At 42.2% G+C, this 19,866-nt stretch overlaps 1 protein-coding gene across 2 annotated transcripts; it reads left to right on the forward strand.

Moving 5' to 3' along the window:
• Nucleotides 1-108: 108 nt before the first annotated feature.
• On the forward strand, nucleotides 109-19,020 carry LOC132385686 (zinc-binding protein A33-like). 2 transcript variants are annotated; one of them, XM_059957891.1, is made up of 7 exons: nucleotides 110-665; nucleotides 1,355-1,450; nucleotides 1,861-2,094; nucleotides 3,895-3,917; nucleotides 4,004-4,122; nucleotides 14,309-14,484; nucleotides 15,643-19,020. In XM_059957891.1, the coding sequence occupies exons 1-7, from the start codon at nucleotides 255-257 to the stop codon at nucleotides 15,658-15,660; spliced, it is 1,077 nt and encodes a 358-aa protein (XP_059813874.1). In that variant the 5' UTR covers nucleotides 110-254; the 3' UTR covers nucleotides 15,661-19,020. The 2 variants fall into 2 exon arrangements, with proteins under 2 accessions (XP_059813873.1, XP_059813874.1); XM_059957890.1 differs by lacking the exon at nucleotides 15,643-19,020 and having other exon boundaries at nucleotides 109-665; nucleotides 14,309-15,028.
• Nucleotides 19,021-19,866: the final 846 nt, after the last annotated feature.

Genomic DNA, 19,866 nt, shown 5'->3' on the forward strand with positions numbered 1-19,866 from the left:
AGATTCAGCTGACGTTTTTGTCGCACTGGGATTTTACACGATTACTGCTGTCCTGATGAAGGGTCTCGGCCCGAAACGTCGACAGTGCTTCTCCCTACAGATGCTGCCTGGCCTGCTGTGTTCCACCAGCATTGTGTGTGTGTTGTGTGATTCCCCGAGTCTGCAGCGCGCGTAGTGGACAATCGCGGTACTGCAGGGGATCAGCAACTCCCCGAAAGTGAAAGCATTCTGAATCAGGAAGTGCTGGAGTTAACATGGCTTCGAAAGGAGAGACCGACAGTTTGAGCGAGGAGGTAATTTGTCCCGTCTGTCTGGATTTCTTCACCGATCCGGTGTCACTGGAGTGCGGACACAACTTCTGTCGCTCTTGTATCACACGGTGTTGGGAAAGGGAGGAGAGAAACTCCTGCCCGGAATGTAGAGAGGAGTTTGCTGACCGCACCCTCAGGGCCAGTCGGGCCTTAGCAAATCTGGCTGAAAAATTTCGAAATCTAAACCTGAATCCGAAAGGGAAGGAAAGTAAACGTCACTGCGAGGAACATGAGGAAGAATTGAAGCTGTTTTGCGAAACGGACAAGACACTGATCTGTATGATCTGTGCAGTGGCGGAGGAACACAGAGAGCACCGCTTCAGGCCGATTAAAGAAGCTGTTAAAAACTATATGGTAAAAACTAACGTTAGTTCAATACTTAAAATATTTCCTTTGTCCTACATACCATCACACGAGCCTCTATAACTAACACGTGATTCTCTGCAACTTCCGCCTTCTCCAACGGGATTCTAGCATCTCTCCGTCCAACAGCCCACCTCCGCACCCCGGAACTCTCCGCTCTCTATTCGGATCGCTCCCCGTACTGTATCGCCCTGATCCACTCGCTCCTCCCCACTGATCTCCCTCCTGGCACCGACACCTGCAAGCGGGATAAGTGCTACACCTGACTCCTAACCTCCTCCCTCGTCACCATTCAGGGCCGCAAACAGCCCAGTTCCTCCCGTTTCTTCCATGGTCGATTGTCCTCTCGAATTAGATTCCTACTTCTCCAGCCCGTTACCTCTTCCACCTGTCCACTCTCAGCTTCTCACTTCATCACCCTCCCCCACGTCCCCCCTCACGTTGTCTCACCCGTCACCTGTCAGCTGGTTCTCATCCCCAATCTTTTTATTCTGGCTTCTGTCCATTCCTTCCCAGTCCTAATGAAGGGTCTCATCCCGAAACACCGACTGTTTATTTCCCCTGAATAGATGCTGCCTGACTCACTGAGTTCCTCCCGCATTTTGTGTGATAATCGGGTTTGATCACCTGTTTCTTTTGATGCATCTTTGTTTCTATTTCCTTCACTCTCTGACTACCAGGATCAGCTAAAATCTTCCTTAGACTCTCTCACAAAAAAGAAATCAGACTTCAAGGAAAAGGAGCAGCAACAGAAAGAGAAGATTTCCGGAGTTCAGGTGAGGCTTCCTGAGCGGAATTTCTGATTTTACTGTCGAGTTTTGCTCCCTTTAATGCAGAATAGCCGAGTATCGCAGCTCCAGTGACCTGGGTTCGATCCTGACCTCTGCTGCTGTCTGTGTGGAGTTTGCATGCTCCCCCTGTGACCACGAGAGACTCCAACACATCCCAAGGACATGCTGGATGAATGGCTAATTACCGTTAACCCTGTGAAGGTGGGGAGGGTGTGTGTGAATCAGATGGGAGTTTATGGGTCAATAAGTGAGAATAGGTTTCAGGAAAACGTGAGGGAATGGTGTTGACGGGAATGCACTCAGAAGTAGCATGGACTCTAATAGACCGAACTGAACGACAAAAGGAAACAGAGCACAGTAATGCAGTATATTAATCTTCACCTTTCATTCGACAGGAACAGTCACACAGCCTTCAGTCCCACGTCACATCCCAGTTTGCTGAACTGCGCCAGATTATCACTGAGAAAGAGCAGAGCTTACTCAGGGATCTCAGGGAAGAAGAGAAGAGGATTCTCAACCAAATGGAGAAAAATCTTCGGGAGATTCAGGAGAATATAAGGAGTATTCAGGAGGAAATCACTAAGTTAAAGGAACAGATGGATCAGAAAGATGGTGTGATATTTCTCAAGGTGAGGGATTATATTTCAATTTGTTTCTGTCAAAGGGCACTGAATGAACAGTGGTATATTTGAAATAAACACAGCACAGCGGCCAATTCTAACAAATCAATTGCCGCTGCTGGCAACCTCACACAAGTTGTTATACCTGCATGATGCGCCCTCCCATCACTCCAATAATGACATTTCAAAATGTCCAAGATACGCTTTCAGTCCTTCATTAGTAAAATACAATCTTGAAGCGATGAAGCTTCAGGGTAATTCATTGTAAAGTAAGCTGCAACACAGCGGTCAAGAACAGAATGACATCCGCCCATCCTCCCCTCAAAACTGTGAAGAACAAAGTATGAATACGTAACCTTTTCCCTTCGCTTTTACCACGTCCCCACTCACGTGACGAGTTACTATAATAAACACGTAACACAGAATACAATGCAGACAGAAAACAGACGTGTTGCTCCTACACACAGCATTTACAAATGGCAGCAAACTGTTTCTCACCAGACAACTGATACAACTATTCAGGGTTGTTGTTGTCCCATAATAATAAGATTATTAAGGGATTGGACACGCTGGAGGCAGGAAGCATGTTCCCGCTGATGGGTGAGTCCAGAACTAGAGGCCACAGTTTAAGAATAAGGGGTAGCCCATTTAGAACAGTGATGCAGAAAAACTTTTTCACGCAGAGAGTGGTGGATACGTGGAATACTCTGCCCCAGAAGGCAGTGGAGGCCAAGTCTCTGGATGCTTTCAAGAGAGAGTTAGATAGAGCTCTTATAGATAGCGGGGTCAAGGGATATGGGGAGAGGGCAGGTACGAGGTACTGATTGTGTATGATCAACCATGATCACAGTGAATGGCCGTGCTGGCTAGAAGGGCCGAATGGCCTACTCCTGCACCTATTGTCTATTGTCCCAAAACTAGACTTCCACAACTTCTGTACATCCCAGGACAGAATGCAAATCTCTCTGAAATTATTTACTCCGATCATAACACAGAGCTGCTGACTGTTTCCTTAATTACCGCATTAAATATCCTCCAAAACTCCCATTAACACCCGGTTCCAGTCACAGGCTGTGAGTGTGTCTGATGCAGTTGGTGTGAGGGTCTCAGTGAGAACAAAGAATTTGACCCACACATCAGACTTATCTCCTGTATCCGGTTTCCGTCAGATTATGGAAACTTTCACTGTCTCTTTATTTTTTGGATACATTTCACATGGGATTATATCCCATTCTCTATCATAAACAGGCCATTAGGTCCATCTTCTATCAGTATCCCTGCTTCACAAGCCCCCTGCCACCTACTCACCACACCCAGCAACAGTGCCCCGAACTCCCTAGTCCCTCAACTGTTTATCCAGCCTCCCCATTACAGTCAGTCTCTGCTGTTCCATTTCATCCACTCCTGTGACAGCGAGTTTCACATCCTCCTCACTAAATTTCTTGTGGAATTTGTTAAAATCCATCTGGAATTACATCTCCCCACGAGTCTCCCCATAAATAGAGGTACTTCCTCCACCGCACACAATCACATACATCACTGATCTTAAATTCCTCCATCCTATCACACTGACGTCATATCCAGATGATAATGCACAGCCTGTCCTGTCCTCCCTGTAAGTTTCTTCCTCTCAGTAATGGTCTGACATTCATAAACTTTCCCTGTCATTTACCCCATGGTTCTGTATTGTCCGTGTGTCTGAGTGATTGTGGGAGTGGGAATTTTCAACACCTTGTAATGATTTGGATGAAATTCAGGATGTGGACAGTAAGTCCAAGTCTAATCAGATTTGTGTTTTATTTATTTCAGGAGGAAGCTCGTCGGAACAGAAGGTAGGACAGGCTCTTTACTGAAACCCTGAATGGATTTGAAAATAGTTCAGAATAGCAATTTATAACCAGCAGTTTAATATTTACAGGATTAATGACGATGTCCAGGAATTGTCAGTGACAGATGAGACCCTACCGGTTGAAAAATTCGATCACCTCTATTTGTTGAACACAGTGCTGAGAGAAATGCTTGATGCTATTAATCGAGGTAAAACTTACAAAGATTCATTTCTCCTTGTTTATGAAGATCAATTTACTTCCAATTTGAGGCAAAGATTGTCTATAATACTGGGGTGCAGGGGAACTGAAGTTTATTCCACATCAACCCCACTGACTGGGAGGCATCACTGTCACATGGTCAGCTGGAGATGTCAGACCCCTGGACACACCAGCACAGGGTCACAATACAACCAATACACGGGACTGGCAGATGAACCACTGTGTTCCAATCCCAGGCGAATGCACTAACACACCAGTACATAAGTTTGGATCTAACCAGAGGAACTGGGAATTTAATACTGACAATAATATTGTAGGGAATAAAAATGAGTATCAGTGTGGTGACCGGGATTGTCAGGAAAATACACAAGTCCTTCATGTGCCCTGTGAGTGCAGACCCTGACTGACACAGGTCTTCCCCCTTCCGGATCAGCAACTCTCACTGTTGTTAGAGGCCGAAGAGGGGAGTGGTCGTGATCGGGGACTGAATCACCAGGGGAACAGACAGGAGAATCTATTGATGTGAACGGGACACCCGAATGGTATGTTGCCTCCTGGGTGCCAGGGTCAGGGATGCCTCGAATCGTGTCCGCAGCATTTTAGAGAGGGAGGCCAAAGAGCCAGATATCTTGGTAAATTTATGACAATGACATTGGAAGTAAAAGCAAAGAGGTCCTGAAAATAGAATTTGGAGAGCTTGGTAGAAAGCTCAGAAGCAGTACCCCCAGTGTTGTAATTTCTGGATTGCTGCCTGTGCCACGTGCTGGTGAGGGTAGAAACAGGATAATCTGACAGATAAACATGGCTGAGAAGATGGTGCTGGGGACAGGGATTCAGGTTCTTGGATCATCGGGATCTGTTCTGGTGGAGGAACGAACTGCTCAAAAGGGATAGGTCGCACCTCGACCCGAGGGAGAACAATATTCTCACAGAGAGGTTTGATAGAGCTGTTGGGGAGGGTCTGAAGTAATTTGTTGGGGGGGAGGTCGGGAACTGGAGTGAAGGGATAGGACTGATGGTAAAATGCAAAGATAGCGTGCAGTCAGACTGTCAGATATGGCGGACAGATGCGAGGACAAAATGTCAGCCAGCAGGGTGAGTGTCAGTGCATTAGAGATGCAGATTTAAAAAGGGTAGCAGATACAGTACACAAAGTGTTATATCTCAATGCATGGAGTATGAGAAATAAGGTGGATGATCTTGTTGCACTATTACCGATTGTCAGGTGTGATATTGTGGCCATTACAGAATCATGGTTGTAGTTGGGATCTGAATGTCCAAGGTTACACAATGTATCGGTGGTGTAGGAAGGTCGGGTGAGGGGGTGGTGTGGCTCTGCTGGCAAATCAGCAGCTAGATGTGACATAGGATTGGAAGATGTTGAATCTTGTGGGTTGAGGTAAGGAATTGCAAAAGTAAAAATGACACAGACACCAGTCATATACAGGCCTCCCAACAGTCAGTGGGTTGAGGCCCACAGATTACAACTGGAAATAGAAAAGGCTGATGAAAAGGACAATGTTATGATAATCATGGGAGATTTCAACATGCAGGTCAATTGGGGAAATCAGGTTGGTAAAGGATTTCAAGAGAGTGAGTTTGTTGAATGCAATGTGATGGCTTTCTAGAGCAGTTTGTCGTTGAGCCTACTCGGGGAACAGCTCTACTGGATTGGGTGTTATGTATTGAACCAGAGGTGAGTAGTTAAAAGAAACCTTAGGAGGCAGAGCTCACAACATGACTGAGTTCAACTTGAAATCTGATAAGGAGACAGTAAAGTCTGACTTTGTAGTATTTCAGAGGAGTAAAAGAAATTACAGTGGTCTGAGAGAGGAGTTGGCCAAAGCAAATTGGAAGGAGATGCTGCCAGGGATGAGAGCAGAGCAGAAATGGTGTCAGTTTCTGGGAAAATGAGGATAGATGTACTCCAAAAATAAATAAATACTCAAATGGCGAAATAGTACAACCATGGCTGACAAGTTAATGTAAAGGCAAAGGAGAGGGCATACAACTAAACAAAAATTATTCGGAAGAGAGAGGATTGGGAAGCTTTTAAATATCTACAGAGAGGAACTAAAAGGTGGGAAAAAATAAACAAGAAATTGATTTGAATTGAACTGGCCTGGTTGAAGAAGCTGTCCCGGAGCCTGTTGCTCCCGGCTTTTATGCTGCGGTACCGTATCCCGGATGGTAGCAACTGGTACAGGTTGTGGTTGGGGTGACTCTGGTATCCAATGATCCTTCTGGCCCTTTTTACACACCTATCTTTGGAAAACAAGATAGCAAACAATATCAAATTATTTTTCAAGTATTGTAAAAAAAATAAAACAGAGATGAGAGTGGATATAGGACAGCTAGAAAATGAGGCTGGATGCATAATAACAGAGGATAAAGAGATGGCAGATAAGCCAAATATTTTGCACCAGTATTCACCGTGGAAGACACCAGCACTGTGCCCGGTGTTGAAGAGTGCGAGGGAAGAGAAGTGAGTGCAGTTACTGTTACAAGGGACAAGCTGCTCAAAAAGCTGAAAGCCCCAAAGATACATAAGTCACCCAGACCAGATGAACTGCACCCCAGTGTTCTGAAAGAGGTCGCAGTAGAAATTATGGAGGCATTCCAAATGATCTTTCAAAATCACTGGACCCTGGCATGGTGCCAGAGGACTGGAAAATGGCAAATGTCACTTGACTCTTTAAGTAAGGAGGAAGGCAGCAGAAAGGAAATTATTGACCAGTTTGCCTCACCTCTGTGGTTGGGAAGAAATTGGAGTCAGTTGTTAAGTATGAGGCTATGGAATACTTGGTGACACTGGACAAGATAGGACAAGTCAGCATGGCTTCGTTAGGGAATATTCTGCCTGACAAACCTGTTGGGATTCTTTGAGGAGATTACAAGCAGGATCGATAAAGGGGATGCAGTGGATGTTGTATACTTGGAATCTCGGAAGGCCTTTGACAAAGTGCCACGCATGAAGGTGGTAACCAGGTTAAGAGGCCATGGTATTACAGAAAAGTTACAGGCATGGTTAGAACATTGGCTGATTGGTAGGAAACAGCGAATGGGAGTAAACGGAACCTTTCCTGGTTGGCTGCCAGTGACTCGTGTTCCTCAGGGACACAGATGTTAGGACACCTTCATTTTATGCTGTATATCAAGATTTAGCTGATGGAATAGAAAATAAGATATAGGAGCAGAAATAGGCCATTCGGCCCATTGAGTTTGCTCCAATATTCAGTCATGGGAAGACCCAATTCTTCCGGACATCCCCACTCCCCTGCTTTCACCCCATACCATTTGATGCCCTGGCTAAATGAGAACCGGTACATCTCTGCCTTAAATATGCCTTGGCCTCCACAGCCACATGTCGCAACAAATTCCACAGATTCTCCACACACACTGACTAAAGTAATTTCTCCGCATCTCAGTTCTAAAAGGACGTCCTTCAATCATGAAGTCATACCCTCTTGTCCTAGAGTAAATGGCTTTGTTTCCAGGCTTTGCAGATGATACGAAGATTGGCGGAGGGGCCGGTAGTGTTGAGGAAACAGTTAGGCTGGACAAGGACTTGGATGAGGAGAATGGGAAAGAAATTGGCAAATTATATACAATGTTGGAAAATACATGGTCCTGCACTTTGGTCGTAGAAATAATGTGCAGATTTTTTTTTCAAATGGGGAGAAAATCAAAAAATCTGAGCCGAAATTGGATTCAGCAGTCATTCTGCAGAACTCCCTAAAGGTTAACTTGAAGGTAGAGTCACTGGTGAGGAAGGCAAATCCAATGTTAGCATTCAGTCCAAGGGGTTTAGGTAGCATTCATTTCAAGAGCAGGGATGTGATGCTGAGGATTTATAAGGCACTGGTGAAGACTCACCTTGAGTATTGTGAACAATTTTGGGCTCCTCGTCTAAGAAAAGATGTGCTGGCATTGCAGAAGGTTCATTTCATAAGGATGATTCCAGGAATGAAAGGGTTATCATACGAGGAACGTTTGATAGCTCTGTGTCTGCACTCGCTGGAATTTAGAAAGATGAGGGGGAATCTCATTGAAACCTTTCAAATGTTGAAATTCCTAGAAACCTTTCGAATGTTGAAAGTCTCAGACAGAGTAGATGTGGAAGGGATGTTTCCCATGGTGGTGGAGTTTAGGACAAGAGGGCACAGCCTCAAGACAGAGGGGGAATCTATTTAAAACATGCGGAGAAATTTGTGCCAGCAGCTAGTGAATTTGTGGAACCTGTTGGGTGTATTTAAGGCAGAGCTTGATAGGTTCTAGATTGGACACAGCATCAAAGGTTACGGGGAGAAGACCAGGTAGTGGGGCTGAGGAGGGAAAAAAAGGATCATCAATTATTGAATGGCGGAGCAGACTCGATAGGAAAATGGCCTAATTCTGCTCCTATGTTTTATGGTGATCAGACCACTTCATTGAAGCATTGTGAGAATCAGCTCGGACACACCAACAAGCATTGACATGGGTCAAGATTTCATCTCGGGAGAAGCACACACAGCATAACCGGCCTGGCAAAGCTCCCTCACACACATACACAGGAAGGACTGGCAGATTGTAGTCAGAGCCTCAGCAATGTACATTGTTATTTCCCTCAGTAACCTGGAAACCAGTCTCTTCAGAGACAGTAATTTATTCATTTAAACAACTCAATCACGTGTGACACATTGTCAACACACACCAGACATGTGATGACACACTGTAACATACAAATTCTTCAATGTGCACACTATCCTTCAATGTGTATACACACCACACGGATATTTACCACAATCAACACACACACACACACACACACACACACACACACACACACACACACACACACAGATATACTATTAGAGTGTGACACACGGCCACAGTTATAGGCACAAATTCCCATTTAGGATTGAAATCTGCCGTCCTTACCCAGTCTGTCTGTTCTGTGTCACTGAGCTGCCCTCTGACGTGACGTCACATCAACACTTCACAGACAGACTCCAGGGTGAGATTCCTCAGGAGGATGATCTGGGAGGGTTTGATGGATGTTGAACTCACGGCCCACTTCATGAATCTGCAAGACTAAGATGTCTTCTTGAGCATGGCCCATTTGTGTGTTTGCCCCCCCCCCATCCCTCTAACCATTCCCCATCTGTGTATTTATTTTAAAATATGTTATTTTTTACCTGTTTCTACAGCGTCTGAGGGCAAATTCCGTTCAACAACCTCCCTCTCTCTGAGAATGTTACCCGATTTCCCATCTCACTTTCCATCTGAGGCCTCTGGTTCTGTACTCCCATTTCTTGGAAAAAGAACGTTATTTAAGCTCCTTAGAATTATTTACCTTGATAAGGGGTCATACCTGAACATCCTACACTACAGCTGAATAGCCCAAGCTTACCCACTCTCTGATTTTAACCCAAGCCCCCAGTCCTGGTAACATCCTCCTGAAGCCTCCTGTCCAGTGTAATGACATCCTCCCCATATTCGGGAACCGGAAAAGCAGACAATACTCCAAGTGTGGTCTATCATCGACATCAAAGGCCTTGCTTAAGTTCATGTGGACAGTGTGGAATAGGCTGATGAATACAGGACTGAAGGTGTTTTTTTAGATTGGGACAAGAAGGGCGGCGTGGGAGCTAAATTCTGAAGGAAGACAGTGTAAAAAAAAAACTTTGTGTACAAGAACGGCGAGACTGCACAGGACAGCGCGGAGAGTTTAAAAAGATGACCACCCTATACAGCGGGCAGCGGAGTGGGTGGCAGCAGAGTGTAGGGCTTTGGCTCAACGGGCTTAGGCGGTAACGGGAAGAGCTGAGAGCGAGGAACCGACTCTTTTTCTCCCCTTGGCAAATCGGCCTGGACGGACGGGGGAACAGCAGGGCACATTAGTTAACCGTTTAAAAAGTCCGTGTGCTTGGTGAAGTAAGTGGGTGAGTAGACCCATCTTTCTTTGTGTCATTCCTGTAGAATTAGGTAGCATGTCTGCAGGGTCTGTGCTTTGTTCAGGGTGTCAGATGTGGGAATCCTGGGAGACCTCCAGCCTCCCTGATAGCCACATCTGCACCAGGTGAACCGAGATTCAGCTCCTCGGAGACTGTGTTAGGGATCTGGAGCTGCAGCTTGATGACCTACTGCTTATTAGAGAAAATGAAGAGGTGATAGACAGGAGCTACAGGGCGGTAGTTATCCCTAGGCTACAGGGGTCAGAAAACTGGGTGACTGTCAGGAGAGGGAAGGGAAATGCCCAGATAGTGGAGAGCACCCCTGTGGCTGCCCCCCTCAGCAACAAGTATATCGTTTTGGACGCTGTTGAGGGGGATGACCTGACAGGGGACGGCTACGGTGACCGGGTCTCTGGCACTGAGCCTGGCGCTGTTGTGCAGGAGGGAAGGAGGGAGAAGAGGAATGCGGTAGTCATAGGGGATTCCATAGTCAGTGGAACAGACAGGAGATTCTGTGCGCCTGGCAGAGATACCCACATGGTGTGCTGCCTCCCAGGTGCCAGGGTACGGGATGTCTCGGATCGGGTCCAGAATATTCTGAAGGGAGAGGGTGAGCAGCCAGCTGTCTTGGTACATGTTGGTACCAATGACATAGAGAGGAAAAGGGAGGAGGTCCTGAAGAGAGATTTCCGGGAGTTAGGAATGAAGCTGAGAAGCAGGACCTCCAGGGTAGTAACCTCAGGATTGCTACCTGTGCCACGTGCTAGCGAGCGCAAGAACAGTAGGATCAGGCTGATGAATGTGTGGCTGAGAGACTGGTGCAGGGGGCAGGGCTTCAGATTCTTGGATCATTGGGATCTCTTCTGGGGGAAGTACTACTTATTCAAAAAGGACGGGTTACCCCTGAACCCGAAGGGGATCAATATCATCGCGGGAATGTTTAATAGAGCTGTTAGGGAGGGTTTAAACTAATTTGGCAGGGGGATGGTAAACCGGAATGATAGAGCGGAGGAGAGGGAATCTATAAATCTAAGATAGTGAGCAGTAAAGATGTCAGGAAGGACAGGCAGGTGATGGGGCAAATTTGCAGCCACTGGGATGAGTTGCAGTGCAATCAAAGCAAAACTGACCAAATACTGGACTTAAGGTGTTATACTTAAATACACACAGCATAAGGCATAAGGTGGATGATCTTGTCGTAGAGCTACAGATTGGCAGGTATAATTTTGTGGCCATCACTGAGACGTGGCTAAAGGATGCATGGCTGTGAGAGCTAAACGTCCAAGGATACACGGTGTATCGGAAGGATAGGCAGGTAGGCAGAGGGGGTGGCGTGGCTTTATTGGTATGAAATGATATTAAATCATTAGAAAGAGGTGACATAGGATCGGAAGTGCAGAATCTTTCTGGGTTGAGCTAAGAAATCGCCGGGGTAAAAGGACCCTGATGGCAGTTATCTACAGGCCTCCTAACAGCTGCAGTGATGTGGATTATAAATTACAACAGAAAATAGAAAAGGCTTGCCAGAAGGGCAGTGTTATGATAATTGTGGGGATTTTAACATGCGAGTGGATTGGGAAAATCAGGTCGACACTGGATCTCAAGAGAGAGAATTTGTAGAATGTCTACGAGATGGCTTTTCAGAACAGCTTGTTGTTGAGCCCACTAGGGGATCAGAGATACTGGATTGGATATTGTGTAATGACCCAGAGGTGATTAGAGAGATTGAGGTGAAGGAACCGTTAGGAGGCAGTGATCGTAACATGATTGAGTTCACTGTGAAATTTGAGAAAGAGAAGCCGAAATCCGATGTGTCGGTATTGCAGTAGAGTAAAGGAAATTACAGTGGCACGAGAGAGGAACTGGCCAAATTTGACTTGAAAGGGACATTAGAGGGAAGGACGGCCTAGCAGCAGTGGCTGGAGTTTATGTGAGGAGTGAGGAATGTGCAAGACAGATATATTCCAAAAAAGAAGAATTTTTCAAATGGAAAAAGAGAAGTCAAAGCCAAAGTGGCTGACAAGAGAAGTCAAAGCCAAAGTAAAAGCAAAGGAGAGGGCATTCAAAGAAGCAAAAATTAGTGGGAAGACAGAGGATTGGGAAGATTTTAAAAGCTTACAAAAGGAAACTAAGAAGGCCATTAAGAGGGAAAAGATGAACTATGAAAGGAAGCTTGCAAATTATATCAAAGAAGATACTAAAAGCTTTGTCAAGTATATAAAGAATAAAAAACGGGTGAGAGTGGATATTAGACAGATAGAAAATGATGCTGGAGAAATTGTAATGGGAGATAAGGAGATGGCTGAGGAACTGAACGAGTATTTGCATCAGTCCTCACTGAGGAAGATATCAGCAGTATACCGGACACTCAAGGGTGTCAGGGAAGAGAAGTGTGCGCAGTCACAATTACGACAGAGAAAGTACTCAGGAAGCTGAATAGTCTCAGGGTAGATAAATCTCCAGGACCAGACGGAATGCACACTTGTGTTTTGAAGGAAGTAGCTGTGGAGATCGCGGAGGCATTAGCAATGATCTTTCAAAAGTCAATAGATTCTGGCATGGTTCCGGAGGAGTGGAAGATTGTAAATGCCACTCTGGTATTTAAGAAAGGGGCAAGGAAGCAAAAAGTAAATTATAGACCTGTTAGATTGAGAAATGGTTGTAAAGTTTCTGGAGTCAATTGTCAAGAATGAGGTTACGGAGTACCTGGACGCATATGACAAGATAGGCCAAACTCAGCATGGTTGCCTTAAAGGAAAATCCTGCCTGACAAACCCATTGAAATCTTTTGAGGAGATTACAAGTAGGCTAGACAAGGGAGATGCAGTGGATGTTGTGTATTTGGATTTTCAGAAGGCTTTTGACAAGGTGCCACACATGAAGTTGCTAAACAAGATAAGAGCCCATGGAATTATGGGAAATTTACATATGTGAATAGAGCGTTGGCTGATTGGCAGGAAACAGAGAGTGGGAATAAAGGATCCCATTCTGGTTGTCTGCCAGTTACCAGTGGTGTTCCACAGGGCTCCATGTTGGGGCCACTTCTTTTTACATTGTATATCAACAATTTGGATTATGAAATAGATGGCTTTGTGGCTAAGTTTGCTGATGATACAAAGATAGGTGGAGGGGACGGTAGTGCTGAGGAAACAGAGAGTCTGCAGAGAGACTTGGATAGATTGGGAGAATGGTCAAAGAAGTGGCAAATGAAATACAATGTTTAAAAGTGTATGGTCATGCACGTTGGTAGAAGAAATAAACGGGCTGACTATTATTGAAATGGAGAGAGAATTCAAAATTCTGAGATGCAATTGTACTTGGAAGTGCTCGTGCAGGATACCCTTAAGGTTAACCTCCAGGTTGAGTCGGTGGTGAAGAAGATGAATGCAATATTGGCATTCATTTCTAGAGGAATAGAAAATAAGAGCAGGGATGTGATGTTGAGGCACTATAAGGAACTGGTAAGACCTCACTTGGAATACTGTGTGCAGTTTTGGGCTCCTTATTTATGAAAGGATGTTCTGACATTGGAGAGGGTTCAGAGAAGATTCACGAGAATGATTCCTGGAATAAGAGTGTTAACATGTGAGGAATGTTTGACCGCTCTTGGACTGTACTCCGTGGAGTTTAGAATGAGGGGGAACCTCACAGAAGCATTTCGAATGTTGAAAGGCATGGACAGAGTGGATATGGCAAAGTTGTTTCCCATGGTGGGGGAGTCTAGTACGAGAGCATGACTTAAGGATTGAAGGGCGCCCATTCAGAACGGAGATGCAAAGAAATTTTTTTAGCCAGAGGGTGGTGAATCTGTGTATTTCTTGCGGCAGTGGAAGCCAAGTCATTGTGTGTATTTAAGACAGAGATTGATAGGTATGTGAGTAGACAGGGCATCAAAGGTCATGGTGAGAGGGTGGGAGAGTGGAACTAAATGGGAGAATGGGAAAATGGATCAGCTCATGATAAAATAACTCCTGCTTTAAAAATCAAACACAAGAAAATCTACAGATGCTGGTAATCCAAGCTGCACAGGTCCTGATGAAGGGTCTCGCCAGATCTCTCTGACACCTGTCTGGAGAGAGTTGATGTTGGGAGGATGTGGGTGGGTCGAGAACGGTGAGCACAGCCTCCGACTATAGGGATGTCCATTTAGGACAGAGTCTCCCCCGATCCCCGGGACCGCGCTGTCCGAGTCTCCCCCCGATCCCCGGGGACTCTCTAATTCTCTGCTTCTCCCCCCAGTCTCTGTCACCCTGGATGAGGAAACGGCGAATCTGCTGCTCGAGGTGTCTGAGGATCGGAAGAGTGTGAGATGGACCCGGACCTGGAGGGATCTCCCTGACACCGGGAAGAGATTCACAGACTGGCCTTGTGTGCTGGGATCGGAGGGATTCACATCGGGGAAACATTACTGGGAGGTGGAGGTGACGGGGAATCGGTTCTGGGGTCTGGGAGTCGCCGCAGAGTCTGTGGAGAGGGAGGGACGAGTCAGTCTGAGTCCGGAGACCGGATTCTGGGTCATCAGGCGGGATGATGACGTGTTACATCGGGATTGTGACGTGTTCGGTCGCCCCTCCCCCGAGTCCCGTCTCGCTGCCGGTCCCATCCCCGGGAGGGTGGGAGTTTATCTCAGTTACGAGTCCGGGACAGTTTCATTTTACAACGCGGAGACCAAGTCCCATCTCCACACCTTCACTGGGAATAAATTCACGGGGAAACTTTATCCTTTCTTCGAGACCTGGGATGAAAACCAGTGGCTGAGAATCTGCTCCGGTTCCGCTCCGGGTCTGTAAACGGGTCGGGTCCCGGGACCGGCGTCAGGAGTAAAGTCCCTGTAAATATAAATGTGCGGAGAGTGCAGCTAAATACGTGGCTCAGGGGATGGTGCAGGAGGGAGGGCTTCATGTTTCTGGTCAATTGGGCTTTGTTCCCGGGAAGGTGGGGCCTGTTCCGACGGGACGGTTTGCCCCTGAACTGGGCGGGAGGGGGGGGGGGAATAACATTCTTGCGGGTAGATTTGCCAGTGCTGCTCCGGAGAATTTAATCTAGATTTGCAGAGGGAGGGGAACCAGAGTGTCAGAGCAGATAGTGAGGTGCAGGAGGATAAGGAACATGAGAGGACTGCATGTATAAACGGAAATGATAAAAAAGCGGATGATATACATATTCTCAGGAACATCTATTTCAATGCACGGAGTATTGTCGGTAAAACAGATGAGTTTAGGGCTTGGGTTGACACGTGGGATAACGTCATTACTGCTATTAGTGAGGCTTAGGGGCAGAACTGGCAGCTTAATGTTCCGGTAAAACTGGAGATCGGCCAATTTTGTGGAAATGGAAAAGGATCTAGGAAGAGTGAATTGGGATGTTTTTTTTCTGGCAAGGATGTGTTCAGTAAGTTCACAGGCATAAGAAATTAAATAGAGATTGCGTTGGAAATGTTATAGCAACTTCATTTAATTCAAAATCGAGAGGAGTTGCAATTTCGGTTAATAAATCTTTACCAATTAAAATACAAAATGTAATAATTGTTTCTGTGGGGAGATATGTGATTATACATTGTCAAATTTTTTCAGAATTATGGCCTTTTATGAACATTTATGCACCAAATGAAAATGATGCAAAATTCATACAAGAAGATTTTTTGAACTTGGCTGACGCAAATGATAATAGGCGGAGATTTTAATTTTTGTTTAGATCCAGTTTTGGATAGGTCAAATAAAGTTGTTACAAAATTAAAAGTAATAAAACTAACTTTATCATTAATGAAAGATTTAAACCTGATTGATATATGGAGAAAAATTAATCCAAGAGAAAGAGATTATTCATTTTATTCAAATAGACATAAAGCTTAGATGGAGATTTAATACAATTTTATTAAAACGTCAAGATTTTTGTGATTTTATGAAAAAACAGATTCAATTTTTTTTGGATACAAATTTACATTCAGTTGAGGATAAAATTGTATTATAGGAAGCGATGAAAGCATATTTAAGGGGTCAGATTATAAGTTATACATCTAAAATTAAGAAGGAAAATTGGGAAAAGATATCATAAAGTTAGAAAAAGAATCTCAAAGATATATGACAGAAGAAAAACAAAGACAACTTGTTAATAAAAAACTACAATATAATACACTCCAGACATATCGTACAGAAAAAGTAATTATGAGAAATAAACAGAAATATTACGAATTAGGTGAAAGATCACATAAAATTCTTGCTTGGCAGTTGAAAACAGAACAGGCTTTAAAAACAATAAATGCAATTAGAACAAGTGTAAATAAGGTTGCTGATAAACCTTTAGAAATTAATGAAACTTTATTTTTTTTATACTGAACTATATCAATCAGAATCACAAAATAAGATTACTGAGATGGATAAATTTTTATCACAAATAACCCTTCCAAAATTTAATTTGGAAGAACAGAAAGGATTAGATATGCCCTTTACATTAAAAGGAGGTTGAAGAAGCTTTCGGATCACTTCAGAGTAACAAATCCCCAGAAGAAGATGGTTTTCCTCCAGAATTTTATAAAAAAATTTAAAGATATATTAATTCCTCCCTTTATGGAATTAATATACCAAGTGGAAAGAATGCATAAACTCCCACAATCTTTTTTAACAGCGATCATAACTGTATTGCCAAAAAAAGAGATCCTCTAAAACCAACATCATATAGGCCTATTTCTTTGTTGAATACAGATTATAAGATAATAGCAAAAATTGTATCTAATAGAATATCTAAATATTTACCAAAATTAATACATATGGATCAAACAGATTTTGTTAAAAACAGACAATCAATGGATAATCTAACCTGGTTACTTAGTATAATTCATCTGGCACAAAAAAAGAGAGGAAATGAGTGTGGCATTTGCTTTGGATGCAGAAAAAGCATTTGATAGATTGGAATGGGATTTTTTGTTTCAGGTATTGGAAAAATATGAGCTAGGAAAATCTTTTATACAATGGATTAAAACCTTAAATACTAATCCTCAAGCTAAAGTAGTTACAAATGCTCAGATTTCAACACCATTTTGCTTAACGAGGTCAACTGGACAAGGCTGCCCGTTATCACCTGCTTTATTTGTATTGGCAAAAGAACCATTAGCTGAATTAATTAGAACAGATGCAGATATTGGCAGTTTTAGAGTTAATCAAGAAGAATATAAGATTAATTTATTTGCTGATGATGTTTTGATTTATTTAACAAACCCATTACAATCTTTGCAAAGATTATCTTTTAAATTGGAAGAATACGGGAAAGTATCAGGGTATAAATTAAATTGGGATAAAAGTGAAATTTTACCCCTTACAAAAGGAAATTATAATCAATGTCGATTAGTAACTCAATTTCGATGGTCAATAATTGGGATAAAATATTCAGGTATCAGAGTTGACAATGATGTAAAAAATTTATATAAACAAAATTATTTGCCATTATTAAAAAAAAATAAGAGGATCTTGATAAATGGTTGATGTTACCAATAACATTAATAGGTAGAGTTAATGCTGTAAAAATGAATATATTCCATAGATTGCAATATATATTCCAAACTTTTTTCAAGAACTAAATAAATATGTAAGGAAATTTCTTTGGAAAGGAAAGATGTCAAGAATATCATTGGAAAAATTGAGATGTAAATTTGATTTAGGAGGGTTACAACTTCCAAATTTTAAGAATTATGATAAAGCAAATCAACTTAGATTTATTGCATCTTTTTTTGATGAAAAAAAAACCGGCATGGATTAGAATAAAATTAGATAAGATATGAGAAAACATACCAGAAGATTTTACATATAAATGGGAATCCAAATTGATATGGGAAAAAAAAGAATCTCCTATATTAAGACACTTGAATGATTTATGGAATAAGGTAAATATGGACGATAAGATAATCTTTATTAGCAAAAATAAACTTTAATTCAAAATAGGCTTATTCCTTTTACAATGGATAATAAACTTTTACATAATTGGTTCCAAAAGGGGATTAAATATATACGTAATTGTTTTGAAGGAGGTATATTGATGTCGTTTGATCAATGAAAAAATAAATATAAAATATCAAACAACACTCTTTTCTCTTATTTTCAATTAAAGGACAATTACGAGAAAAGCTGGGTCAAACAATGTTGATGCCAAAACTTAGTGAAATAGAAATATTAATTCAAAAAGGAAAAATTTAAAAAATTACATCTTGTATGTACAATTTGATTCAAAAACAGACTGAATCTGGAATTCATTAATCAAGACAAAAATGGGAAACTGATTTGAATGTTAAAATTGTTGGAAAAAGTTGGTCAAGATTATGTTCTGATAGTATGATAAATACAATAAATGTTCAAATTAGATTAATACAATATAATTTTTACATCAATTATATATAACACCATAGAAAATAAATAGATTAAATTCAAATATGTCTGACCAATGCTTTCGATGTAATCAAGAAATTGGTACTTTTTTACATTCTACTTGGTCTTGTTTTAAAATTCAACCATTTTCGATATATCTGACTTTTATTGGAACAAAGTACTGGAGTTCAACTCCCAAATAGTCCAATATTATTTTTATTAGGAGATATTGAAGGGACAATACCGAAAATTAAATTGAATATGTATCAGAAAAAAATTATAAATATTGATTGGCAGTAGCTAAAAAAGTTCTCAGAATTACTTGGAAATCTGAGTTATATTTAACTATGGATCATTGGAATAATGAAATATATAGTTGTATTCCACTTGAAAAAATTACATATAATCTAAGAAATGAATATGATATATTTTTCAAAATTTGGCTCCCATACCTACAAAAGATAGGATTAAATATATAGGTCCTTTGAAGATAAAATTATAATGTAATTGGGGAAAGTAAGAATAAATATTAAAATTATTTTGAACTCCATGGAGCATGCGGGTATCCTCCAATATCGAGGCAATCTTTTTGTTCTTTATTTCTTTCTTTAGATAAGGGTTAAGGTGGGGAGGGGGAGGAGGACTAATATTATTTTTCTTTTTCTTACTAATTTTTCATTACATATATTCTTTGTAATTTTCTAAAAAAATAATAAATAAATAAAAAGAGCATCTCAGTAATCCAACAGCCCACTCACCTTTGCTACCCTTTATGTCATTTCCTTACGTTTAACATAATTATTACATGCCTTTTCCAGCTCAAACTGTGAATTGATTTAAAGTCAGTCCCACAATTTAATAGCTTTTATTAAATGACACAATGAAGTTTTCCAATTAGTTACAAGGCATAATTAAGCATAGTGTGGATATTTCTGTCATGTGAATATCATTCCTTCACTTGTTTTAAGCCCTTCTTCTGTAAACCCAACAAGTTTATGTATTCTGTAAAGGTGTCTGTCTTTACGTCCATTATCCTACGTCTTGCCATAAGCCCCTAATTTTAGCTTCTAATTTGCTAAGTGGCAAGTCTATATCCACAGCTTAATATTTAACAGCTTATGGTGCTAAACAGTCAACATCATCATTTCCCTCAACAGTCTGATGTGCAGGGCCCATAATGTGCAGACATATAAATCAAACTTTATATATGAAATACCGTTTGACAAGTTTCCAACAGTCAATCTGACCTACTGCCAGAATGACCTGTTTAAGACTCATCAAAACCGAAATATATTCTGAGCAAATTATAAGGACCAATTTCCTCCCCCCACTGTAAGCCTAAACTGTTGGGAAAGAATTCTGCTTCCTATGCTGATAAATGGCTATAAGTCATTTCTTTATCATTACCTGCAATTCAGTCACACAAAAACAGCCACACCAACA

Source organism: Hypanus sabinus (genome assembly GCF_030144855.1).
Source record: "Hypanus sabinus isolate sHypSab1 chromosome X2 unlocalized genomic scaffold, sHypSab1.hap1 SUPER_X2_unloc_1, whole genome shotgun sequence".
Classification (NCBI taxonomy): domain Eukaryota; kingdom Metazoa; phylum Chordata; class Chondrichthyes; order Myliobatiformes; family Dasyatidae; genus Hypanus; species Hypanus sabinus.

Bases quoted from the DNA above. Each gene is read 5' to 3' on its own strand.
- LOC132385686 (XM_059957890.1), top strand. From the start codon at position 255: ATGGCTTCGAAAGGAGAGACCGACAGTTTGAGCGAGGAGGTAATTTGT. The intron at 1,451-1,860 runs GTGAGGCTTCCT...TTCATTCGACAG, and splicing joins AGAAGATTTCCGGAGTTCAG to GAACAGTCACACAGCCTTCA. The intron at 2,095-3,894 runs GTGAGGGATTAT...TATTTATTTCAG, and splicing joins ATGGTGTGATATTTCTCAAG to GAGGAAGCTCGTCGGAACAG.